Source organism: Chelonia mydas, chromosome 6 (assembly GCF_015237465.2).
Source record: "Chelonia mydas isolate rCheMyd1 chromosome 6, rCheMyd1.pri.v2, whole genome shotgun sequence".
In the NCBI taxonomy this organism is placed as follows: Eukaryota; Metazoa; Chordata; order Testudines; family Cheloniidae; genus Chelonia; species Chelonia mydas.
In genome coordinates this window covers 102,029,008-102,056,974 of record NC_051246.2, presented here as the reverse complement: position 1 = coordinate 102,056,974, position 27,967 = coordinate 102,029,008, and the positions used below count along the sequence as shown (strand labels likewise).

Here is a 27,967-nt window from a genome sequence, read left to right as displayed (position 1 = left end):
CACTACTGAAGTCAATGGCAAAACTCCCACTGACTTCAGTGAGACCAGCAATGTTTTATTCTGATAAGGAAGTTTCAGTGTCAGATACTCCAGGTTATGATCCCCAGCATTTTAAACATCTGAAACTTAAGTTGCTGACAATTTAACATTAATTCAAATCTTTTTAAAAGGAAAGTAATTTATTCATGTACATTAGTCTTTATCAGATGCACATTTAACAGATATGATAGAAATAGAATTTTCAGTTTAAAATATAAACTATTTTAAACTAATATATAACTTTGCGGCAATAAAAAAAAAATCTATCAGTGTTTTAAACCAGTAGGAGAGAATAGACTTACCTCAATTAAAAACTGTTTCCTAACAACATAAAACTGCTGTCACCAAGGTTTCTAACAACCTTTTCCTGGCCAGATCACAGGGTCTGTATTTCATCCTCATGGATCTCATCACAGCTTTTGACCCTCCTTTTTGAAATCTGACCCCTTGAAGCTTTTGACTTTGTGCCTGCTGCTTGTAAGACTCCCCATACTTGTTTCTTTGGGTGGGCCCCTTCTCTGTGTAATCTGCTCCTCTCCTGGTTTCAGCTTCCATCTTTATGCTGGCGGCTCTCATATATACTACTCAACTCCTTATCCATCTGCTTCTGTCCAGTCTCACATCTGTCTTGTTCTCTGATGGCTAGTCTGGAATGACTCACTGTCCGCTTAAACTTAACATTGCCAAAGCTGAACTCCTCCTCTTCCCTCCCAACTCCTTCATTCTCATTTGCTGTTGACAATTCTGCTATCCTCCCAGTTATTCCATCGCCCCATAAATTAGAGGGTCATCTTTGACTCATCCCTCTCTTACCCTAAACATCCAGGCTGTTTCCAAAGTTTGCCACTTATCCCTGCATGAGTCGTCCTCTTTCAGTTCAGACAACAAAATCACTCATCTAAACCCTTATCCTCTCCCATCTTGTTTACTGACCTCCCTTACACCCAGGTCACCTCCCACTCCATGTTAAATCCATAAAAAGCACAGTTGGTAAAATCACCTTCATCGCTCCGACCAGGTACCACGTCAACCTCACCTCTCCCTGATCTCTCCAGTTACTCCCACTGTTGAACTGCATCACTTCAAGTCTTTGTGCACTTGACTTCCAAAGGCCCTTCACAGCAATATGCCACCCTACTTGTGCAATATTGTCACCTACTGTGTCATCTCTTGCCACCTCTGTTCACAATTTCAGCATCATCTATCCATTTCTCAGATTTGTACACAAACATATCGGTGCCTTCTCCAATTCTCTTCTCAAGAACCACAAAATGTTAACAAAAATTTTGAAAGATATTAAACCTCATACTTCAGGTCTTGAGACAGTCTTTAACTACTGAGTGAGGAGGTTGTTTGCATCTTCTTTTGAAGCATCTGGTACTTGCTACTGTCAGAGATAGGGTACTGGACTCGGGTATGATCCAGTATGGCAATTCCTTTATTCCTATAAAAGTACGTTTCAGAATATGTCTGTGGGTTTTCCAAATTGAAGGGGAAAAAAAAGATAAAGCAATAGTTTACACTGAATCTTGAGCCTAAACCTAGCTCCACACTAATTCCAACACACTAAAGAATAAGGAAAAATCTTTTATCCTTAATTTAGGACAAGATTATGGTTTTAAGTCACTGACCGCATTATGCGGTACAGGTCCCTTGATGGAAAACATAGTTGGACAGATCAGGGGAGTCACTGGATGAATTCTTATTGGGCTAGAATTCCTGAAGAGTCTTTGGGAGAGGGGGGAAAGGAAGTGAGTGCAGACATTGGAGTGGGAAATCTGCCAGCCTCTGAAAAAGAATGAATGTGAAATTACTCTCCCTGTGCTGGTACAGCTGTGGCCCTCTTTGCTCCCTTTTTGGGTGGATAATCTGCTCTGCAGCATACCCCATTAGGTTATGGCTGGCCCCTGCAAGGAGTTCAAGGGATAGTGGAGACCCCTTATTTTCTCTCTTCTCCCTTGGGCTGCCACAATTTGGCCCATAATTTAAATGTGGTATTGAATTCTCCATATTATTATATTATTTTCTACAGGGATTTATCAGCAAAGCCTCAATTATATGATCAGATCTTATACTACATATTTGACTTGTAAAACATCATGTAAAAAATATTTGACAATTTTTTTATTTTACAAAAGTGCTTTGGATATAAACTGATTCTATTTTCCCTTTCTGCAACTGCTGACACATGACACAACCTCATTCCCTCTCCCCAACCACCTGAGAGAAGAGATCCCTTTATATCATCTCAAAAGTTGCTAATTTTCAGTATGTTCAAACATTCCTTGATTCATTCTATGTTCTTTAGTATTTAATTGGTTTCTTTGTACATTTCAATTGTTTTCTACTTTTTCTCTGGAGATGCAGGCCAGGATAATCAGTACCTTGTTCTGAATCTTAGTAAATTAAATAGTATGGGGCTTCTGAGTCTCCTTGTCGCTGCATATCAGAGACTCCCCTATCAAAGTATCATTTAAAACTTTTTGCGTGTGTGATAAATGAAGTGCGTGTGTGGGGGCGGGGAGTAGCTCCCTTTGATGGACACCCAGTCAGCCAGTTAGCTGTAAAATCCCTCTTCGTAGCTGTTCTCTGTTTGCTTTACCTGTAAAGGGTTAAAAGTCCCCCCAGTAAAGAAAAGGAAGTGGGAACCTGACCAAAAGAGCCAGTGGGAAAGTAGAACTTATTAAAATTGGGAAAGAAACTTTCCCTTTGTCTGTTGTTCTCTCTGGGTTGAAGGGACATGGAGCAGCAATGCTGTAAGCAGCTTTAAGTCAGGTTTGATTATAGATTATCAGTACATACCTCAAAACTACTTATCTGAAGCCTCAGATATGTAAATAAAATTAGGGAATGTCTAAAAAGACGCAGTTAGGTTTATTTCTGTTTATTTTTTAAGGCTTTGTGGACTCCTCTGTGCTAACCCCAGATGCTTTGTTTGCTTGTCACCTTTAAGCTAACCCCCAAGAAAGCTATTTTGGGTGCTTAATTTTTGGAATTGCTCTTTTAAAATCTAGCAAAAGCCTAAGTTCCAGATGTATTTTCTTCCTTTTTGTTTTTAATAAAATTTCCCTTTTTTAAGAACAGGATTGGATTTTTGGTATCCTAAGAGGTTTGTGCATGTTGTTTGATTAGCTGGTATTAGCAGCTAATTTCCTTTGTTTTCTTTCTCAGCTCTTCCCTGGAGGGGTGGGTGAAAGGGCTTGAGGGTACCTCACAGGGAGGAATTCCCAAGTGCTCCTTCCTGGGCCCCAGGGGGTTTTTGGCATTTGGGCGGTGGCAGCGTTTACCAAGCCAAGGTCAGAGAAAAGCTGTAACCTTGGGAGTTTAATACAAGCCTGGAGTGGCAAGTATTAATTTTTAAAATCCTTGCGGGCCCCCACCTTCTGTACTCAAAGTGACAGAGTGGGGATTCAGCCTTGACAACATGGATAGAGAAGTTGCTTTACAGCTTGTTAAAGATAATCCTCTCTTTGTGGAAAAACTAAATTTAGAAAACAAATACATAGTATATGTGAACTATGCCATTTATTATTTAATTTACCATAGTGCATAACTGAATACCACTACGTGCTACACTGTGTGCTTTCCTGCCATTCTTACGGGGCTTTTGTTTTGTTTTTGTTTTTTCCAGTCAAGTGGCTTAAATTTCAAGTTCGCATGTGATACCTTCATAAAACTCCAGGGGGCAGAGGGAAAGCTGTAAACTATTAATAGAAGCCGTGCTGATAAAATGGTTCTTCCTCATCCTCCTCTCTTGTTGCTGAGAGCTGCATTTTGCCTAACTGCTGATTGATGAGTGAATGCAGCCTGCTGATTTTCAACATTTTAATCCTTTAAAATCTGGTACATCTCCAAGATTGATTCTCATTCTGGCACCACTCTTGTCAGAAGTATACTATTGGTATATCCCCCAAATCTGCTCTTGGGCTTACAGGGACCGTGGCTTATTGCTCTAATAGGTAGCCAAGAAAAACTGCTGAACAAACATAGCCATTCATATACACTTTTTGCAGCGTGATCCCCCCCCCCCTTTGTTAAGAAATAGAGAGTTTGCTTCATGCCCAAGAACCATCCTGAGCAAAAAGAAGTCACTGGGGAGAGTGAATACCACATTCTAGTGTTGCCTGCAAGTCACAGCATCTTCTCCACTTGGAGAGTTGACATCTCATTCTTTGCAACATAAGGAGGAAAAAATAAGATGAAGAAAGAATAAACCCACCCGACTGAGCAGTACATGCTACTTAGATCATTTTTCCAGAACGAATTTAAAAGCTTTATGCTTGGCATACCAACATTGCTGCAAGGTATTTTGCTGAAGACAGCCATATTCTGTGGTGTAGAAATGTAACACCTTTCACATCTAGAATTACCTAAAATTTTGAATCTGTTAGCACACCACAGCATACCCTAAAGAAAAAGCTTCTACTCCACCCTTGTTCTTCACAAGTGTCAGAATCCAAACTTACACAAAGGGAATATAACCTCATCTCATCCCAGCACTCTTAGGCTTTGTCTACAGTGGTAAGGGAAAGAGAAATTTTTTGTCATTTAGAGGTGTTAAAAAACACACTCCCGAAAGACACAAGTTTTGTCGATGACAAGCGCTGGTGTGAACAGCGCTTTGTCGGCAGGAGCGCTCTCCTGCTGACAACGCTAATGCCACTCGTTGGGGGTAGAAGTTTTTTGTTGGCAGGAGAACTCTCTCCTACCAACAAACAGCGGCTACACTTTTAGCAGCACAGCTGTAGCGGCACAGCCATGTCGCTGAAAGCGGCGTAGTGTAGACGTAGCCTTAGATTGCTTACTCTTCAAACTCAATCAGCCTACAAACGCAAAGATACAGACTAGAAAATCTCCTCTTGTTGTTATTTCTGCAGAGGCTAACTGTAGGACTTGTCTGCCAAATTATGGCAACAGAGAGTTTTTGAGTAGTAGTTTCCTGTTTGATGTAGAATAAATACAGGTTTGTTTAACAGGTACACATTTTATGTTTGGGTGCGTGTTCAAGAAGATTACCTGTGGTGACTTTTATGTTGTGTCAAGAGTTTCAAAATTAAATGAATTACCTTAAGCACATTTTAAACACACCTGTATTCCCTTTTTCTCCCACCCCCACCCCACTCCCGTGCACATTTACTTTAAAGCTGTTTCTGTGATCAGTACTGCTTTTTTGTGAGACCTATATTGATGATGCAAGACTCGTGAAAATACTGAGGGGAAAGAACATAGAAAACTACTTGTGCAAATCTTTGTCAAGGCTGCTGTTACGTTCCCCAGGCAATTTTCCAGTGGCTGTCCTGGCAGGCCATACACATACAGGATCCCATACTAAATAATTTTTTTGACACTGCAAAAAAACTTTTCACCCGAATTTGAGCTCTGCTTGTGACTAAAATATCAAAGTAAATCTGCTAGTGTCGGTAAGGAGAGAGAGAACCAGACGTATTAGGTGCTAGGATGTTGATGATGAGTGTGGTATAATGACTAAGTAGACAAGACGTTTGTCCCCCTCTGCAAGGAGGATAGAGTAAATAAGTTAAGAAAATGTTGCCTTGATATTTGATTGCAAATAACTGTTTTATCCTTCAATTGGCCGTGTTCCATCCATTTGTTTAGGACACAGAGTTTTGAACATTTTCATTTTGAACGTCATATTGTTTTGTTCTTACAAGAAACTGTTTCCCCTTTGCCTATCAGTTGCTAAGAATTCTAGTTAATACTGTGAAAAGGAATAGATTTTGTTTAAATCAGGTTCGCTATCTTGTGCAAAGCATGTATAAAATCACAGTATTTTAATCACAAAGAGAGAGAGAGAGATTAGCTGACAGTCCTTTACTTAAAATCTCAATTTTTACAATTCCCGAACTTCCTGTCTTTTATTGTCTTCTTATGAGGTACGTGTTTCTATATGGTCTCTGCTATTTATAGTATAAAATCTTTAAATACCTTTTTATTTAATCTACCTTATGCTTAGTAGGATGGATTCATGTTTCATTATTAAATATTTATGTAGTCTCTTTTTCACCTTAGTTTTTTTTAACTTATGATATTACGTTACCAAATCAATAGGTCTAGTATGTTACCTGAGATCATTGTGATTTAATGAAAAGCCACTTAAAACAATAAGCAATAAACAATAACTGCTAATATGCTGCAAATTAGTGATGACTCCAAGAGATGACAGCTGACAGGCTTTTTAAAGTAGCAGGCATAAGGAACAGCAGAAGGGATATTTGAGGAATGCAAGAATCTTATTTTAATGTTAAGCTGTAAGATCAAAAAAGGAAAGACATATGGTAACAGGTCTGAAAGCAACTGAAGACTAAGCTCACTGTTTAAACATTTACATTTGTTGAAGTATGATGGAAAACTTTTTTGTTCCAAGAATATTTCATACAATTTTAAGCAAATGTATTATCTTAATTGAAAACTCTAAAATTCTTCCTAGCCCATGGGAACTTCTTCTGAGCTACACTATTTCAGGAGTCAGCAGTGGAATATGGAGCCTTTTATTTTTCCCCAGGTCAATAATGGCTGCAAGTCATATTCGTTTGATGGCTGTCCATTATCCTAAGTGAAATGAAGAGTTGTTCGAGTGCTTGTTCATGTCAATTCCATTCAGGTGTGTGTGCGTGCATGTGCACGGTAGCCGGAAGATTTTACCCCAAGCAGCATCCATGGGGTCGGCCTGGGTGCCTTCTGGTGTTGCACCTTTGTGGCCCAATAAAGAGCCCTGCCGACCTGCCACCCCCTCAGTTCCTTCTTACCGCCAGTGACGGTAGCTGGATCTTCCCCTTGCTCATGCTTCGGCAAGCAGCTTAGCAATATTTTCGGTTTTCACTGTAGAAAGTTAGTTCTAGTTGTTAAGTATAGCGTAGTTAGTTCACTTATAAATTTCAGTTACGGTGGGTTCCCTCCCCCATTTTTCTCCCCCCCTTATTTGTCACCAGGAGAGGCCGTGATTCCCGGGCTTCAAGACTTGCCAGGACTGTGTGAAGTACATGCCTAAAAGTGACCCCCACTCCTGTTTACAGTGTCTGGGTGAGGGTCACCAAAAAGACCGCTGCAAGATCTGTCAGGAATTCCAACCAAGAACACTTAGAGAGGGAGCAGCAGCTTAAAATCCTCCTCTTGGAGACAGCTCTCCGACCTCAGTCAGACCCAGGCGCCGGGGTTCCTGCTCCCAGTATGTCTTTTTTTTGGTGCGGAGTGCTCCGGTGCCATCTTCGAGAGATCTGGCTTCGAAAAAAGACTGCCAAGGAGGCTCGGCACCATCATGCAGCCTCTTGGGAGGGCACTCCAGCCTTCGGCACCAGTCCCAATTGCTAGTGCAGAAGAAGAGGAGGTGGAAAGAGGCCAATCCCCCTCGGCAAGATCCAGGGACCAGCCATCAGTGGCACCTCAGTCGGGCTGAGGCTCAGAGTGGGGCTCTGTCGACTCCTGCCCAAGTGAGGTAGTCGAGTCCGGGCCCATCGCAATCACTGATCCCCTCAGAGCACCTGCCGCTCCCATCCACCCCAGAGGCTTTTGAGGTGGTGCAGGACCTCCTGAGAGTCAGGGCTCTTCCCCCAAGAATAGGGAAGCTAAAAAACGCGACCTATTCGGGCGAAAAGTGTACTTAACGGGGGGACTACAACTCCAAATATCTAACCAGCAGGCCATCGTCAGCAGGTACTACTATAATACCTACTCAGCAATGGCTAAATTCACGGAGTTGCTCCCCTCGGACTCCTGTGCCGAATTTTCAGCTTTGGTCGAGAAGGGGAGACTGATCTCCAGGGGGGCTCTGCAGGCAGCACTTGATGGGGCAGACAGGGTTATAGCCAGAGGAGTAGCCATGAGAAGGGGCTCATGGCTCCAGGTTTCTGGTCTCCCCTCTGAGGTCCAGCAGACCATGCAAGACCTGCCTTTTGGTCTTCAGTGCCCAAACTGGCCTTTTGAAGGCATGGTTGAGGATGGTGCGCCACACCAGAGACTGGATCCCACCCCACCTTACCTTCTCCTCCTGACTATCCCCTTTCTACTGTGCATGGTCCCATATCACCTTGGACCTCTGGGTGCTCCACACGGTAGAGAGGGGATACTCCATCCAATTCTGTGTACTCCCACCCTTCCACCCCCCCTTTCGCATCCCTCTTCAGGGAACCTTTTCACAAGCAACTTCTTCTCCAGGAGGTGCAGTCACTCCTATCTCTAGGGGCAGTGAAGGAGGTTTCTCAGGAGTACAGGGGCGAGGGCTTTTATTCCCGATATTTTGTAATATCGAAAGCTAAAGATGGCCTCAGGCCCATCCTGGACCTGCGAGAACTCAACAAGTTTGTGAAGAAACTCAAGTTCTGCATGGTCTTGTTGGCCTCCATCATACCCTCACTGAATCCAGCAGACTGGTATGTCGCCCTTGACTTGAAGGACGCTTACTTTCATATTAAAGTCACCCAGCCCCACAGGAAGTATCTCAGGTTTGTAATGAACAATACCCACTACCAATTTACTGTTCTCCTGTTTGGCCGATCAGCAGCACCTCAAGTCTTCACGAAGTGCATGGCAGTCGTTCCTGCATTCCTGCAAAGGCACCAGGTACACGTGTTTCCGTACCTTGACAACTGACTGATCAAGAGCTACTCCAGGACCCAAGTGGAAGCTCAAGTCAAATGCATCAGGGCCACCTTCAACAACCCAACAACCTGGGTCTCCTTCTAACCGAAGCAAAATCGACTCTGTCCCCCATTCAGAGGATAGAGTTTATAGGGACAGTACTGGACTCGACCCAAGCCAGAGCATACCTGCCGGAAGTGAGGTTCCAGACCCTGGCCGGTATCATTTGAGGTTTCAGACAGTTTCCCACCACCACAGCAAGAAACTGTCTGAAGCTTCTGAGACACATGGCTGCCTGTACCTACGTGGTGCAGCATGCCAAACTCAGGCTCCGACCAGTCCAGTCATGATTAGCATCAGTGTATCAACCAGCCCAGGACAGCTTGGACAGGATCATGACCCTGCCTCACCCGTCCTAGACTCTGTCCTGTGGTGGCTCAACCCTCAGGAGGTGTGCTCAGGGGGTCCCCTTCGCCAGTCCGTAGCCGTCTCTTTCGTTAGTGACGGACGCATCAGACTTGGGCTGGGGAGCACATCTAAGAGACTGCAGGACTCAGAGTCTCTGGTCTCAGGCGGATCTGGCTCTCCACATCAATGTCAGAGCTGAGAGCGGTGCACCTGGCATGCCAGACTTTCCGGGCATACTTAATGGGACAATGTGTATCAGTTATGACAGCCATGTCATATGACCATGGCAATATTCTATATCAACAAAAAAGGGGGTGCATGCTCCTCTCCCCTGTGCCAGGAAGCCCTCATGCTATGGGACTTCTGTGTAGAACATTCAATATACCTACAAGCAGCGTACCTCCCTGGGGTACAGAACGAGCTGGCAGACCACCTCAGCAGGTCCTTCCACGGCCATGAGTGGTCCCTTCACCCGGATGTCACGAATTCAATCTTCCAGAGGTGGGGATTTCCCCAGATAGACCTATTCGCCATGCGATGCAACAGGAAATGCCAGCAGTTCTGCTCCTTCCCAAAAGCCCGGGCACCAGCATGGACGCTTTCCTCCTCCCACGGGGAGGTTGTTTCCTATACGCCTTTCCGTCCATACCACTCGTTCACAAGGTACTCCTCAAGATCCGGAGGGAACGAGCTCAGGTCATCTTGATAGCTCCAGCCTGGCCCCACCAGCACTGGTACACATCACTCCTAGACATGTCCATGGAAGCTCCAGTCTCCCTGCCACTCTTCCCAAACCTTCTGACACAAGATCATGGTCACCTCCAACATCCTAACCTTGAGTCGCTGCACCTCGTGGTGTGGAAGCTCCATGGTTGAACCCGGTGGAGCTTTCCTATTCAGATCAGGTTAGACAAGTCCTCCTTGGCATCAGGAAACCCTCTGCGAGAGCTACCTACCTTGCCAAGTGGAAGAGATTTTCAGTCTGGTCGGCACAGCGCCATTCGTTCCCGACGCTAGCCTCAGTGCCGCTTATTCTGGACTACCTCCTCCACTGAAGCAGCAAGGGCTTTCAGTGTCATCAGTAAGGGTTCACTTGACTGCCATCTCAGCCTTCCACCCGGGCGCGGAGGGCCGCTCTGTCTTTGCTAACCCAATAGTCAGCCGGTTTCTAAAAGATCTCGACAGGCTATACCCTCATGTCTGGCAGCCTGTCGCAGCTTGGGACATCAACTCGGTCTTTTCTAGATTCATGGGACCGCCCTTTGAACCGTTGGCATTGTGCTCCATACTCTACCTCTTTTACAAGGTCATGTTCCTGGTAGTGATAATCTTGGCCAGGAGGGTGTCTGAACTTAAGGCCCTAACATCAGAGCCCCCTTACACTGTGTTCTATAAGGACAAGGTTCAGCTCAGACCTCATCCTGCTTTCCTACCAAAGGTTGTATCACAGTTTCACATCAACCAGGACCTTTCTCCCAGTATTTTTCCCTAAGCCGCATTCCAGCAGCAGGGAGCAGAGACTTCACTCACTGGATGTCCAAAGGGTGCTAACATTCTTCACTGAGAGAATGAAGCCATTCAGAAAATCAGTCCAGTTATTCGTAGCAGTGGCAAGCAGAATGAAAGGTCTGCCTGTGTCATCACCACGCATTTTGTCATGGATCATGTCCTGCATTCGTGAGTGCTACAACCTGGCGGGGGTTCCTGCACATCCAATCACTGCGCACTCTACCAGGGCGCAGGCTTCATCAACAGCATTCCTGGCTCAGGTTCCCACTCAGGAAATCTGCAGAGCAGTGATGTGGTCCTCCATTCATACTTTCACCATGCACTATGCGGTTACCCAGCAGGCCAGAGACGATGCGGCCTTTGGACAAGCAGTGCTCCAATCAGTGGCCAATTCCGACCCCGCCTCCCGAACTTGGGCTTGTGAGTCACCTCATTGGAATTGTCATGAACAAGCATTTGAAGAAGAAAAAACAGTTGCTCACCTTCTAGTAACTGTTGTTCTTCGAGATGTGTTTTTCATGTCCATTCCAATATCCACCCTCCTTCCCCTCTATCCACCCTCCTTCCCCTCTGTCAGAATAGCCGGCAAGAAGGAACTGAGAGGGTGGTGGGTCGGCATGGCTCTTTATTGAGTGCCATGAAGGTACGACTCCAGGGGGCGCCCAGGCCGACCCCCCGGATTCTGCTAGGGGAAAAATTTTCCAGCTACTGTGCATGTGCGCACACACACACCTGGTTGGAATGGACATGAACAACACATCTCGAAAAACAACATTTACGAGAAGGTGAGTAACTTTTTTCATGGTCTCAGGCGGCCACATAATTTTTTAAAAAATAATCACTGTTGGCACACGTCTTAGTAGTTGAAGAGCAGTTGGTTGACTTAGTCCTATAAATAAAACTTAAATTTTGCCTGTAGGCATGGTCACTCCGTGTCTCAGAGCTTTGGCACGTTGATGGAGCTGCTACCGCTGTTGTTAATCATGTTGTGCTAGGTACTTGTTCTGTGATTAAACAGAGGACTCTGGGGGTGGGGAGATAAGGACAGAACCAGAAGGCTTTTGGTAGAAATTACTGCTATGCCAGCCTCAGAGAAATCGTATCCCTGAAAACATGTGGACACGTGCATGTATAAGTTAACTTTTTTGACACTGGGATTTAACCAAATACATTTAGTTTGATTTCATACATAAGGCTATGATTTAGTCACGAGTAGGATGTAAAGATCATATAAAAAGTTAACCGTTAAAACAATTAAAATTATACCATTTAACCAGTTAACTGATGTCGCTCTGGCCGCGGCTGGGATCGGCCAGCCGGTGCAGGGCGGCCAGGGCTGGGTTCCCTCCAGCTGGCGCAGGGTGACCAGTGCTGGGGCTGTTTTGGCCAGCCCAGGGCTGGGGTTGCTCTGGCCGGCTGGCAGGCGTGGGGTGGGGTCAGCCGGCTGGCAGGCGTGGAGGGCCGCTATAGCCCACCGTTGCGGTGCTGGGGCTGCTCCAGCAAGGCCGGAGCTGCAGTCCCTCCAGTAGCCGGGGCTGGAATCGAAAGCCTAATTCCTACCAGTTAACCGTTTAACCATTTTATTTAATTTTACATCCTTAGTTGCGAGGGTCGTAGAAGTCACGGGATCTGTGACTTCCAGAGACCTCCTTGACTTCAGCCCGCGGTGGTGTAGGGAAGCGGGGGCTCTAAGTGGCGCGGGCACCCTGTTTATACAGTATTCATGGTCCATTCAGTCTTAATGGCTTGGTGGAGGATGGTGCTTTAACTGTCTGCTGCCCTTTGATATTCCATTACTCCATCTCAGACGCCCAGTACATAAATTATATGTTGGGGTCCAGATCAACATTCATCACAGTTACATTCAGTTCATGTTTTAAAGTTTTTGTTCACAACCACGATGGCTAGAGATTTACTTTATAACTACTATTAAAAAAAAAAACAACTGAGATTTTGGAGACCAAGGTGGAAACCTCCATCCCTCCCAATAAGTAAAAGGTCACCTACCCAGTGCAACATGACCCAACTCAAGATTTGGTTTGTAGACTGTTTATTTTTTTTTCATAAACTCAAATATTATAAGGCAACCTACTCACTTCAGTGCTGTTTAAATAATTATAAAATCTCCAAGTGATGCTTAAAAATAATAATACTATAGCGCTGTTAGGATTACATTTTTAAAATTTGAACTTTTGCCATTTAACATACTTCATTTTTAAAGGATACCTGTTAAATTGTACTGTCACTTCCAAACAAATCTGAATAAGAACAATCAGTTTATTGTGTGAGGGAATGCAAACTAAAAATATGATGGAACATGTGTTTCTCTAATGCAGTAAATGTTCTTAGAACACCTACACATTCTTGAGGGATATTTTTTATTCTTTTTAGAAAGGGATCCTCTCCAGACCTCTGTGGGCCCAAAGAATCCCTTTGTGTTTCTTCCCAGCTGGTGCCAACCTCAAGGCCACCCCAGTGATGTTCTGATTTCTAGTTGAAGAGTGATGGATTGAGATTCTTTTCTAAGCCCATATATATGACGCTGTTAACTCAACTGTAAGATTCTCTAAAGAATAATACAGGACACTCCCAGCCTTTGAGTAACAGACTTGACATGGAAATAAATCCCAGATCCCTTACATGTTTGTAGAGAGCTCTTATGCACTAATTACAGAGCCAGCAAATCACCCTATAAAATGGGCTTTAAAAGAAACATATTCTGAGTAAATGAAATGTTTGTGGTCTATTTATCTGTTTTTAAATTTAGTCTAGATACCGTTTCCCAGCATTCTACAGGATCTCAGCATTCACAAAGCAGTTGTTTTGTGTATCAGTATAATTTTTCTTATTCAATACCGTTAATGAATACACTTTCCTACAACCATATGAAAGTTGGAGAGAATTATTGCCTTACTTTTCTTCTTTCCTAATCTTTTCCAGTTTGACACTATCATGTGTTCATCAGAAAAATGCTTAGTAAGCATATTAAAGGTTAGCTAGATTAGAAGTACAAATTGTTGCATTATTCAAAGAGAATATCTGGAATCCTGTAATGGTCTCATTTTTCAATTGTGTAGAATGTAATACAATAAAAGTCCATTACTTTTGGATACAAAATTAGTTTTTTCGTTACACAGTGCATGCAGGTACCTTTACTTGAAATAGCTTTTAAATGCTAGTTTCTTTGAATGTGTATTGTTCTTTATCACTTGCCAAGAATGGTTGGCTTAACCCTGTGGCAACACAATGTGGCACTTCTTACGTTCTTCATGCCCTGAATATGGTAAGTACCATACAGAATGAATATCAAGAAGTTATGAAACTGGAGGGCTCCGGGTACCATAGTGACGTGTGATAAATACAAAGTAGACAGATAGGGTGGAAGAAGAATGTGAGCACATTAGATTGTCGCATTTGAAGAAAGACAAACAGCAGCTTAGTGACTTGAGCACTGTTAGTCAAATTCAGTCCTGTTTTATGCTGGCTTTATGGTGGAAAGCTTGCTATGGAGAGGCTATGGTAGCTGGAGCTTCCCCACTGGTAGCTCAAATGGTGGATGGATCTGGCAGGCCGAGGAGGAGGAGGCATGATTAGGGCTGCCATATTGCTATGTATTGAATCCTTCTCTGCTGCAACCTCTCTACCCAGTACAGCCAGTAGGTGTGTAAGTCCTGCAGCAAACTGATTGCCCCCTTCTTTTTTTCTCCTGCCTACTTCCTATGGAGCTGTCATGCTTCATGAATATTCAGATATTTCTGTGTTGTTCCAGTCATGTTATTTGGAGGCAGCTGAGTTCTATCCTTATAGATAGAAAGCTTTTGTCAGTATCTATCTGAAATCTCTCTTGCTGAAGACCAGGCTGATTATTTCTTGTCCTTCCCTCTGTTGACATGGAGAACAATTGATCACTGTCCTCTTTACAATAACTTTTTATGCATTTGTGCCCAGAATGACATTTGCTTTTTTCGCAACAGCATCCAGTATTGCCAACCCTTACGATTTTTTTAGTAAGTGACGGGATTTCAGAGGGTACTAGAGCTCAGCACAACTCTACTCCCGCCTTCCCTTCATCCTTCCTGTGAGAAAGATGGACAGGACAGTGCCTCTGTTTGTCCCCCCATCCCCTTGCAGTTCCTGTCCTGGGAAGCGGCATGGTGAGGTTGAGTCCCTGGAGCAGCCCCCGCTAGGCTGGGAAGTGGGAGATGGGACCCTATTGCAGCTTCACAGGTCTGGTTGAGAGGGGTACAGAACTGTAGGAAAAGCAGAGGTGAGGCTGGGGCGGGGAAGGGGCTGAACTGGCGGATTGGGGGACTGGTATGGGCATAGTGGGGCAGGATTAAATGCTGGGCAGGGGCAGGCAGATGTGGGGGTGAGAGCTCCTGCAGCAGAGGCCAAAATCACCTTACCCAGTAAATGTGAAAGAATGGTCAATGCTAATTCTTTCTCCCCCACACACACACTGGGCATGGTCAGGAGAAGTTCTAATATCAAAAGACAGACCAAAAACACAACATAATATTTTTTTTAAAAAGCACTCATGATTTTTGGGGCACTCTCATGACTCTTGGGGTCTGACCTGATAATTTTTAATGGCTCATGATTTTTAATCTCTTGAGATTGGCAATACTGAGCATCACACTGTTGACTCATACTCAATTTGTGATGCACCATACCCCCACCCCCCGATCTTTTTCTGTAGTACTGCTACTTAGCCAGTTATTTGCCATTTTGTATTTGTGCATTTGATTTTTGCTTCATAAGTATAGGACGTGTCTTCCTTGAATTTATTTAATTGATTTCAGAGCAGTTCTCCAATTTATGAATCACTCTGCCCTGGTGATTTGCAAAGGTGGGAAGGAGTGTCCCTGTGAGATTTACATCCAGGATTCACAGGGATGAACCCTGAATATCCTGTCCATAATTATAAACAGTGCAACATAATTAGCTCCTGGACTTTCCCCAATTCAGGAAACCCTGTGCAATTTTGTCTTCACAAAAATGAGAATAATCATTGAACTACCTACAGATTCCAGACTGAATGAGATTTCTCTGGTCAAAATGCCACTGACTATCCCAAATTGTTACATTTTTGGTTTTTGTATTTTTGGTGCCAACTTTGCAACTGAACCTCTTAGCCCCACCTTTGCATCATATTTTCAGAATAAAAGATTCTCTCCATCCAGACAGTTCTCTCATTTTTCTAACCTAATGTATGAGCTTTGGCATGTTCATTTTATTGGCTGGAGGTGTCAAACTAAATCCAGCTTGCTGTCTGCCTTTAAAGAAACTGTTTGTATATTTTATTTCCTTTTGATTTAATCTATATGAAGTATAAATTAACAGATTACCATCCATGATGCTATGTCTCTGCTTTTCAATACATTTCAATACATTTTTGTGCACTAATAATTTAATAGGGAAAAAATTGCACAAAGCAGTACAAAGCAGCACAAGATGAGACAAGAGGAAATACATGGATAACATCACCAAAGAAGCTGATGCTGAAAGAGATGTTAGTAAAATACGTTATCAAAACTCAGTGGGGTTCTAAGTGGCAAGTTTAGACCAGCCAAGAGCCTGTTAAGAACAAACAAGGAAAGACCTGAACAACAGAAATAGAACGAAGAGCGTGATAGGCAGAATACTGTCCAGAGATAATCGGTGTTGCCAACACTCATGATTTTGTCATTAGTCTCATGATAATTGTTTTCCTGAAAGCCCCAGCTTCTGGAGTCAAGTGGATATGTGATTATTTAAGCCTTCATTCTTAAAGAAAAAGTAAGTTTCTAGCTCTCATGATTGTGGAGAAAGTTTCAAAATGTGACCCCAGTGCACCCTAAAGGCTCAAAAAGCAGAAGGCAAATAACACCAAATCTGTTATTTTTACATAATCTATTATTTTTACATGACGCCAAATCTCATTATTTTTGGTGAGCCTGACTCATGATTTTTGAACGTTTGGGGTTGGCAATACTGCTAAATGGACCAACCCCACAAGAAGCCTTTGACAGAGAAGTTGAACACCCTAAGAAAGTGTTGTAACATTTCACATTACAAACAAAGAAGTGAGACTCAATAAAAAAAAGTTAAAACTTGGAAAACTACAGGTGAAAACCAAGTCACCAAGGAAGCTTGTGAAGCTGGGATGAGTTAAGAATGAAGCTAAAGAGTCTGCCTTGACTGGGGAGTGGGAGGAACACTACAATAATGCTGACTGAAAGAACCCCTCTGTTGAACTGTACTTAGAGAGGGAATATTTATGGCACTTAACATAGAGGATATGCACAAGAGAGGTCCAGCTTAGGCAGTACAGATAGTGGAGCATTGTTTGTGCCCCATGTAGGAAGGATTCAGATTTAATATATTAAATCCTCTTAGATTTGAGTGCCCTGCTTGTGTCACTAGTCTTTTTTTCCTAGTGCTCTTCAGTACTCGAATTTTTTTGTAGCAGGTTGTGCTCTTATTTTGTTCAATAACTTTCCTGATCAACTTCTTGGAATATGACACATTTACTCTCTGATTTGTACACACTGCAATATTTTTTGGACCCCATGAATTTGTGATCAAGAACTTTTGAAACCTAAGATTTTCTGTTGTAACCATTGAAAAAAAATTCAAATACAATCCACCCACTAGGACTTGATTTTTGTTTTGGTGCGGTTTCTCAGGCTTGTTTCTCATTCATAGCATTATTGTAATTCTGAACATTTTTCCAGTATGACTTCACTTTGCAGTAGTTTCAGGCTATTAAATCTCTTTTGTTGCATTGTTTTTGGCTCTTTTCTAATCAGTAGATACTTTTTTTCTTTTTTGTACTGTAGTTTAGTGCATCTTAGCCATTCATCTGCTAAAGTTTGTTATCTGTGACATCTGTTGTAGTTTTTCTGCTAAACTAAATTGGGCAGGAGCTTGGAGCAAAAGAAGTTTTGGAATAATTTTCAATTAACAAATACTGCTTGCTTGCTTATTTCACTTACGCTGGTTTAGCTGGCCATCCCAGTAAGAAGTTACAAGGGAGTTTCATTGTTTCTTCATGGCTTGAAGTGACTGTTGCACCCTCCTTTTAATTTATTATTGCTTTTAAAAGGGTGCCGAATATTTCATTTTCTGTTTCTTTACAATTTAGTCCAAGATACTTTTTCAAATTTCATGGACATTTTACCGTCTTTTGTGTGTGCTATATTCTAAGATCAGGTTTTCTTTGCCATTTGCTTCCATTGTCATTACTTCTTGCCTAGGTGTTACTGCTACTCTTTCTTTTGAAGTCTGATCACGGAATCCTCCATTGTTCTCTGCATATGACTTCCTTTAATTCAGCCCACACCTTTTCAACACCATATCCAGAGTCAAGTGTTCGAAAGATGTTATTTAATGTTAATTATAAGTTCTTTGTCAGCTCAGTGTGTTGCATATGACTTCTCGTAAGCTGTGTGCTCTGAACATGTTTTTTCTATACTGTTTAAGCCATACAAAATCTAGATATCCACCAGTATTGTCCTATCTTGATTCTAGAGAGATTTTTCCTGTCTGATGCTATAGAGAGATAGCAAACGATGTTGTTGTTTTTAATGCACATATTAAAACTATGAAAGCAGACAGATAAAATATAATCCAAGCAAAAGTTCTTAGTATTTGAATCTTCCATCAATATGTTAACGCACATTCACTTTTATTAGTGTGTGTGTTTGATTCATAACTGATAATGTGACCGAAATTTGACAGTGAGACAGAGAGATGACCATGCATTAATTACATAATTGTTCTCCAAATACTGTTGTGAATACTTTGAACTTCTATCTGAGGATCTCAAAGCACTTTACTGATCTTATCCTTCTAATGCCCCTGAAAGTTATTAAAGAAGTACCCATTTTATATATCACGGAATTGAGTCAGTCACTGCAAGTATAACTGACAGGGGGCCATGTTCTAACATAACATCTGAAAAATGCAGCTGAAAGGACATCTTGGCATTTTGTGCAAAGGAGCAGTTAAAGATAGTCATCTTAATTCTTTTCTATTGTAATTAATTATGATAGTAACATCATTTTCATCTATCCTTGCTTTCGCTATATGATCCGTAGTGCAAGATGCTATTTTTTGAACTCTGTTAGGAAACGTCTTAAATTCAAATCAAACCTGAGTTTGACCTTCTCTTGATGACAACATAATGTAGAGTGAAGGTAGATTTTCTTTGTCACTCATACTGTTGCTCTGTTCCCTTTATCCTTTCTAGTCCAATAGTGTCATTTCCAATATGGCCATTTCCAATTTTCCGTTGTAGTTAACAAAGAAAACTTTCAAGTGCTGATCATTGTTAAATGTAATTATTATGTATGGCACTGTGCAATTTTCCTCTTTGCCAGAGTGATTCACAGTTAAGCTTTTAAAATTCTTTCACTTATTGTCTACCAGGGTACTTACCTACTACCCTGCCCCCCCCCACTCCCCGCACACACACAAAAGTAGTAGTCACAGTCCCAACTAAGAAATGCTGCTGTCTCCTCAAACACAATGTGCTTTTTTCACTCTCCTTTGGGTTTCACTTTAATATCGTTATATCTAGTTCTGTTCTGACTATTGTAATGTCCTACTTAAACCTCTGTCAGTAAATGTGCCTGTTTGGGTGTTCGTACCCCAAACAATAAAAGGCTATGGTTTTCATCAGGATAGCATATTGAAACACAAAGTAATATGAAAATATTCAATTCTGACTACACTGAGCCTCATTGTAATTGCCCTATGAAAAATATCAAGTTTAAAGTGTTACTGTAGCCATGTTGGTCCCAGGATATTAGACAGACAGGGTGGGTAAGGAAATGTCTTTTATTGAACCCAGAAGACATCTGTGTAGCTTGAGAACTTCTCTCTTTCACCAACTGAAGTTGGTCCAATAAAAGATATTACCTCACTCACCTTGTGTCTATCAAATTTACAGTATATCAGTGACGTTATTGGTTCCCAAGATTGGTTTGACAATGGTGGTGTATCATAGAAATTGTATTCTGCGGTCAGATATTTCAGCCTTGTGTTTGCAGTCATAAAAAAGAACACTAACCTTCCATCAAGAATAAAAAACAATTCATGAAGTCAAATGTACGGTGGTATATAAGATAAATATTTTGTACACCACAGTTCCCCATGGTTGATATACATGGATTCTATGTTAAATGTAATCAATGTCATCTTGGATCTAGGTGCTGATTTTGACACTGAATGGAGCCCATATTGAGAATTACAAGAAAAAAATAAATATGGACTCCCCCTTGAACATAGAGTTTAATTGAAGAATCCCCCCAGTTCAGACCAAGAAATCTACATGAATGCAAAATTTTATGAAAATCAGAGTTAATTTACTGTGTGTTTATGCTTCCACAACAAAAAATGAGTTGTATGTTACCATACGTTACTTTACAAATAGGGCTCCTATAAGAATGATTTCTTTGTACGTGATAGGTTTCAGAGTAGCAGCTGTGTTAGTACTTGAGGCACCTTAGAGACTAACAAATTTATTTGAGCATAAGCATTTGTGGGCTAAAGCCCACTTCATCAGATGCATGCAGTGGAAAATACAATAGGAAGAGATATATATATATATATAGCAGTTGACAAGAACGTGTGAGGAGCAGTGGGCGGGGGTGGGGGGAATAAAAATGGGGAAATAGTTTTACTTTGTGTAATGACCCATCCACTCCCAGTCTTTATTCAAGCCTAAGTTAATTGTATCCAGTTTGCAAATTAATTCCAATTCAGCAGTATCTCGTTGCAGTCTGTTTTTGAAGCTTTTTTGTTGAAGAATTGCCACTTTTAGGTCTGTAATCGAGTGACCAGAGAGATTGAAGTGATCTCCGACTGGTTTTTGAATGTTATAATTCTTGATGTCTGATTTGTGTCCATTTATTCTTTTACGTAGAGACTGTCCAGTTTGGCCAATGTACATGGCAGAGGGGCATTGCTGGCACATGTACATTGGCCAAACTGGACAGTCTCTACATAAAAGAATAAATGGACACAAATCAGACATCAAGAATTATAACATTCAAAAACCAGTCGGAGAACACTTCAATCTCTCTGGTCTCTCGATTACAGACCTAAAAGTGGCAATTCTTCAACAAAAAAGCTTCAAAAACAGACTCCAACAAGAGACTGATGAATTGGAATTAATTTGTAAACTGGACACCATTAATTTAGGCTTGAATAAAGACTGGGAGTGGATGGGTCATTACACAAAGTAAAACTATTTCCCCATGTTTATTTCTCCCCTCTGTTGTTCCTCACATGTTCTTGTCAACTGCTGGAAATGGCCCACCTTGATTATTACTACAAAAGGTTTGGGGTTTTTTCCTCTCCTGCTGGTAATAGCTCACCTTACCTGATCACTCTCGTTACAGTGTGTATGGTAACATCCATTGTTTCATGTTCTCTGTGTATATAAAATCTCCCCACTGTATTTTCCACTGCATGCATCCGATGAAGTGAGCTGTAGCTCACGAAAGCTTATGCTCAAATAAATTTGTTGGTCTCTAAAGTGCCACAAGTACTCCTTTTCTTTTTGTATTTGATGTGTAAGGTAAGGAAAAATACCTAAAGAATACAATTCCAGGGCATAGTACTATAAAGTCAATATTTCAGATTCCCCTCCAGTTTGGTTCTCTGTAGATAGTATTGGGAACTTTTGTATTCTAATTTGTTTTCAAATCATTGCAAGGATCTCTCAAATGAAAATTAAGGGTTTTTGCTTCAATGTGACTCTTGAAAAAAAAAATTTCCTCTTCTCTATTAGATTACTGTTTTCAAAAGTCAAACTGGAATCCCTGTGCAGAGGCCCAGATGAGGCACTCCTTACCTGCAAACATATGCTACAGATTTGGAAGTCCTGTTACAATCTCACTAACCCCAGGTAAGATGCTAAAGAAATCTTGGATTTTGTCTCCTGTACACTGAAACTCATCAGAAGAAGTCCAATTTAATTATAATTCATAAATCTTTTTTCTTGCGTTTACTGCTAAAATGGTTCTTGGGATATAATGAATATCTGGTCTCTATTTACAAAAGGTTTTTTAAATGCATTGCTCTACAATCTTGAGACAGAAGTGAGTGGTTAATTACAAAAAGTTTTATGATAATGAAAGCTGGAAAGGCCTGGCTTAATTTTTGTTACTACATATTTGCATTTCTGTTTTTATAAGATAAATTAGAGATGGGTGGGACTCATTGATTTCTGTTTTTCAAAGGGAAAAAGGGCTAAAGTCTGATATGTTTAATGTGCAATCAGAGTCGCATTTAACAGGGACTGAAACTCACCAAGTTCATTTGATAATCGCTAACAGCATATACCGAACAATTTTGATTATTAGTAGGGATGTCAAGCAATTAAAAAAATTAATCGCGATTAATCGCACTGTTAAAGAATAATAGAATACCATTTATTTAAAAAAATTGGGATGCTTTATACATTTACAAATATATTCATTTCAATTACCACATGGAATACAAAGTGAAAAGTGCTCACTTTATATTATTATTTTTATTATAAATATTTGCACGGTAAAAAAACAAAAGAAATAGTATTTTTCAATTCACCTAATACAAATACTGTTGTGCAATCTCTTTATTGTGCAAGTGCAACTTACATATGTAGAATTCTGTACAAAAAAAAAACTGCACTCAAAAATAAAACAGTGTAAAACTTTAGAGCCTACAAGTCCACTCAGTCCTACTTCTTGTTCAGCCAATCACTCAGACAAACCAGTTTATTTCCGTTTGCAGGAGATAATGCTGCCCACTTCTTGTTTACCACGAGAACAGGCTTTCTCGTGGCACTGTTGTAACCGGCGTCGCAAAATATTTACATGCCAGATGGGCTAACAATTCATATGTCCCTTCATGTTTCAACCACCATTCCAGAGGACATGCGTCCATGCCGATGATGGGTTCTGCTTGATAACGATCCAAAGCATTGCGGACCAACTCGTATTCATTTTCATCATCTGAGTCAGCTGCCACTAGCAGAAGGTTGATTTTCTTTTTTGGTGGTTTGGGTTCTGTAGTTTCCACATTGGAGTGTTGCTCTTTTAAGACTTCTGATAGCATGCTCCACACCTCATCCCTCTCCGATTTTGGAAGACACTTCAGATTCTTAAACCTTGGGTCGAGTGTTGTAGTTATCTTTAAAAATCTTACATTGGTACCTTCTTTGTGTTTTGTCAAATCTGCAGTGAAAGTGTTCTTAAAACGAACAACATGTGCTAGGTCATCATCTGAGATTGCTTTTACATGAAATATATGGCAGAATGCAGGTAAAACATGGCAGGAGACATACAATTCTCCCCCAAGGAGTTCAGTCACAAATTTAATTAACACATTTTTTTTAACGAGCGTCATCAGCGTGGAAGCATGTCCTCTGGACTGATGGCCAAAGCATGAAGGGGCACACAATGAATTAGCATATCTTGCATGTAAATACCTTGCAGTGCTGATTACAAATTTCCATGCAAACGCCTGTTCTCACTTTCAGGTGACATTGTAAATAAGAAGCGGGCAGCATAATGTCCCGTAAGTGTAAACACACTTGTTAGTCCCAGCCATTGGCTGAACAAGAAGTAGGACTGAGCGGGCTTGTTGACTCTAAAGTTTTACATTGTTTTGTTTTTTGAGTGCAGTTATATAACAACAATAAAAATTGCCATTTCTAACTTGCACTCTCACAATAAAGAGATTGCACTAAAGTACTTGTATGAGGTGAATTGAAAAATACGATTTCTTTTGTTTATCAGGAGGACTTAAGGGCCCATCAAAAACTTTTTAAAAGGGTGGCATCAAGCCTCCACCTCCAGGTAGAGGAGTTGGAGGAACCCTCAGACTCGCTATTCAACGTGTTGTCCTCTTTGGCACTGGGCAGGGTAGCTTTGCCCCTCCACGAAGGGGTGGCAAACAGGGGCTCGCTGGCCCCCATCTCTAAGAAGGCAAAACACAAGTACTTTGTACCCACCAAGGGGCGTGGGGCACGAGTACCTCTACACCCACCTGACACCCAACTCCCGGGTGGTTGAGTCATCAACCACAGGGAGCGGCAGGGCCAACCAGCCCCTACCCCGAAAAATAAAGATTTGCAGAGGCTGGACTCTTTCGGGAGAAGGCTTTATTCTCCCTCGAGTTTTCAGTTGCGGGTGGCAAACCACCAGGAGTGCGATAAGAAAGAGTTCAAGGTGCTGATGGAGGAGGGTACAGCAGCTGCCAGAGCATCCCTGCAAACGGCTTTGGATGTGGCAGACATGGCAGCACAGTCCATGGCCTCGGTGGTGTCCATGAGAAGGGCATCGTGGCTCCTGCTGTCCGGGATGTCCAGTGGAGCGCAGGCTACCATGCAGGATCTCCCGTTTCGTGGCAAAGCTCTGTTTGCAGAGCAAACGGATACAAAACTGCATGGCATGAAGGACCCCCACACGACCCTCCAGACTCTGGGTCTCTATGTCCTGGCTCCAGCCAAATCTAAGTTTAGGCCACAGCAAGTTTCTGCTCAGGCCACCCAGCCAAAGTACAACGCCAGCTATAACAAGTCAAGGGTCTATAAAAGGCGTGTGCCCCCCCCGCTCAATGAAGCTTCCCTTCTAAAATTGGTTGTGTGCTTCCCTCCCTGAGTGGTCACGGCTGAAAGGCCAAAGGAGGACTCAGGCCCATCCTGGACCTGCAGGATCTAAACCAGTTCACGGTGAGGCTCAAGTTCCACATAGTCTCACTGGCCTCCCTGGCCCCTGGGGACTGGTACTCTGCCCTTGATCTGCAGGACACGTACTTCCACATTCACGTTTTCGAGGGGCACAGACGCTTCCTCCGTTTCAGAGAATCATAGAATATCAGAGTTGGAAGGGACCTCTGGAGGTCATCTAGTCCAACCCCCTGCTCAAAGCAGGACCAATCCCCAATTTTTTGCCCCAGATCCCTAGATGGCCCCTCAAGGATTGAACTCACAACCCTGGGTTTAGAAGGCCAAAGCTCAAACCACTGAGCTATCCCTCCCCCCAGAATCCTGGTGGGCAGAATCACTACCAGTTTACGTTCCTCCCGTTTGGCCTATCCACTGGCTCCAGGGTATTTACAAAATGTATGTCAGTGGTAGCCGCCTACCTTAGGCGCTGGGGGATCCAGATCTTTCCGTATCTGGACAATTGGTTGGTCAAGGGCAGCTCCCGGACGCATGTAAGGGATCACATGACACTCCTACTGTCCACGGGCGTCGCCCTGGGCCTTTGGTAAATGACGCCAAGCCCACATTAGTCCCGGTCGAATGCATAGAGTTTATCGGGGCGCTCCTGGACAACTCATCAGCCACAGCCTCCCTCCCACCGTACAGGTTCGAGACCCTAAAAGGGCTCATTGACACGGTCACAAGATTCCTGGTGACTACCACCAGAGCGTGCCTCCAGCTTTTTGGTCACATGTCGGCATGCACGTACGTGGTCCGCCATGCCATTCTCCGAATGGGGCCTCTCCAGCTCTGGCTGGCCTCTGATTTCTCCAAGGCCAGGGACAGGATGGACAAGGTCCTCACCGTGCCTGACTCGGTGATCGCCTCACTATGGTGCTGGTCCACCCCAAGCAACATGCTCCATGGAGTCCTGTTCCGGGACAGGACCCTGTCACTGGAGCTGATGTCCAGTGTGTTGGACCTGGGTTGGGGGGCCTATGTGGGGAACTTTCAGACCCAAGGTCTGTGGTTGGTGCAGGATCTGTCCCTACACATAAACATCAAGGAACTCAGGGCGGTACTTCTGGCATGCATGGCCTTCTGGTCGCACCTGCAGGGCAAGGTGATCAGGAGCCTCACGGACAACACGGCCTTGATGTTCTATATTAACAGGCAAGGCAGGACCCGGTCCTCTTCCGTGAAGCCCTCAGGCTGTTGCATTTTGTATCGCCCACGACATCTGCCTGAGGGCCTTCCATCTGCCGGGCGCCCGGAACACACGGGCGGATCGTTTAAGCAGGAACTTCTCCTCCCAACACGAGTGGTCTCTCCACCCGGAAGTGGCTCACCAGCACCAGGTGAATCTGTTTGTGAAGCAGCAGAACTGGCACTGTCCCCGGTTTTGCTCCGGGGGGGACTGGCACAGGGCACTATCTCCGATGCCTTCCACCTGTCCTGGTCAGGCCAGTTTTCTCTATGCCTTCCCCCCATTCCCACTGATCACCAGGGTCCTGGAAAAAATAAAGACAGACAAGGCACGGGTCCTCCTGGTTGCCCCAGTTTGGCCAGGCTACGTTGGTACAGGACCCTCACGGACCTGGCGGTTGCTCCGCCGCGGCCGTTGCCGCTCCGCCCGGACCTGCTCTCCCAGGACCGGGGCCGCCTCCTCCATCCAACCTAGCAGCTCTCCACCTCACGGTGTGGCTACTCAATGGTGAGGTAGAGGGAAAAGGACGTGCTCAGAAAGGGTCCAGCGCGTCCTCCTGAAAAGCAGAAGGCCCTCCACACCACACCTACTTGGCAAAATGGTCACAGTTCTCCAGACGGGCAGCCGAACGGGGTCTCTCTCCAGTGGCCATCCCGATCCAGCTTATCCTGGACTATCTTCTCCACCTTTGAACCCAGGACCTGGCGCCCTCATCAGTCAAGGGGCACCTGGCGGCAATATCGGCTTTCCATCCGCCGGTGCAGGGGCACACAGTAATCCCCCATGCTATGACTGGCCGGTTCCCCGAGGGGTTGGACCGTCTTTCCCATATGCTAGGCCCTGGTCCCGCAGTGGGACCTGAACCTGGTGTTGTCCCATCTCAAAGGGCCTCCGTTTGAGCCACTTGCTGTGTGTTCCTGGTCTCACCTCTCGTGGAAGGTGGCCTTCCTGGTCACTATTACGTCGGCCAGGCGGGTCTCGGAGCTCAGGGCCCTGACCTCCCAGCCCCCATGCGCGGTTTTTCATAAGGACACGGTTCAGTTCTGCCCACACCCTGCATTCCTTCCTAAGGTGGTCTCCGCCTATCACATGGGTCAGGACATTTTCCTGCTGGTCCTCTGCCCCAAGCCTCACGCGTCCAGTGAGAAATGCCACCTCCACACGCTCATCGTGCGAAGGGCTCTGGCTTTCTACCTCGAGCGGACTAAGCCATTCAGGAAGTCCTCGCAGCTGTTCGTCGCCTCGGCTGAGCGCATGAGGGGTCTGTCGATCTCCACTCAGCGTCTCTCCAACTGGATCACTTCCTGCATCCGCACCTGTTATGATCTGGTGGGTGTTCCCCCGCCACCGATTATGAAGGTGCACTTGACTCGAGTGTAGGTCTCGCCGGCTGCCTTCCTGGCCCACATCCCCACCCAGGACATTGTAGGTCTGCCATGTGATCTTCGGTTCACATGTTTACCTTGCACTATGCGATCGTATCCCAAACCAGGGATGACGCCGAGTTCGGCAGGGCTGTACTCCATCCCAGGAATTTGTGAACTCCTACCCACCTCCAAGAGATATAGCTTGGAATCACCTATTGTGGAATACACATGAGCAATCACTCAAAGAAGAGAAGACAGTTACCTTTTCCATAACTGGCGTTCTTTGAGATGTGTTGCTCATGTCTATTCCGCATCCCGCACTCCTACCCTCTGTCGGAGTTGTCTGGCAAGAAGGAACTGAGGGTGGGGGGAGCGCACAGCTCCCCTTATACTGTGCCATGGAGGCGCCACTCCAGAGGTCGCTGGGGCGCTCCCCCTACAGGTACTGCTAGGGGAAAAACTTTCGGCTCCAGTGCATGTGGCGAGCGCGCACACCTATTGTGGAATAGACACGAGCAACACATTTCGAAGAACACCAGTTACGGAAAAGGTAACTGTCTTTTTTGAGTAATTGTATGAGTTAATTGCGATTAATCTACAGCCCTAATTATTCCTAAAATATAAGAGCCAATATCATCCATTATCTGGGGTGGAGGGGAGGAGTGCTAGAAATTGTGCACAAGCTACTACAATGGGAATATTTTAGAGAGCAGGAATAATTTTTGAGAGGAGAATGCAAGAAAAGAGGGCACATAAGACAGCTATTTCTGGATCTCTGATTCTGAGCTTTGGTCTTTACTGAACCTGACATGGCCGCAAGTTAGAGAAGCTATGGTGGTGTTCTAATTTATACCAGTTAAGGCTCAGCATAGCAGAGGGATGCCCTTCGTAGGACTCCCCCTTAACTGGGGGCATTTGGTGTAAGGAACTAGCTCTGCCAAATTAACTACAATTGACTAGTTATGTCCAAGTCTCTGCCCCGTGCAATTGCTTTAGTGGTGCAAAGGGCCAGACTCTCACCGAGCAGATGGTACTTCAGATTAATTTACCTTTCTACTAATGGGAATATAAGCAATTTTACCACAAGGGAGATAGGGGGTTCATCTTGTACAGGGCCCTCCATTGTGGTACCTTTTATACCTAAAAATGTGTTGTAGC

The 27,967-nt window shown here is 43.7% G+C and overlaps 1 protein-coding gene across 8 annotated transcripts in view; it reads left to right on the top strand.

The window, feature by feature from the left end:
• The window catches only part of TTC7B (tetratricopeptide repeat domain 7B), a 322,836-nt gene that overhangs the window by 193,081 nt on the left and 101,788 nt on the right, over nucleotides 1–27,967 (top strand). For all 8 annotated transcript variants that reach the window (XM_037900827.2, XM_037900829.2, XM_037900831.2 and 5 more), the window contains one exon: nucleotides 21,332–21,448. In XM_037900827.2, the coding sequence (XP_037756755.1) occupies nucleotides 21,332–21,448 (117 nt within the window). The remainder of the gene's footprint in view (nucleotides 1–21,331; nucleotides 21,449–27,967) is intronic.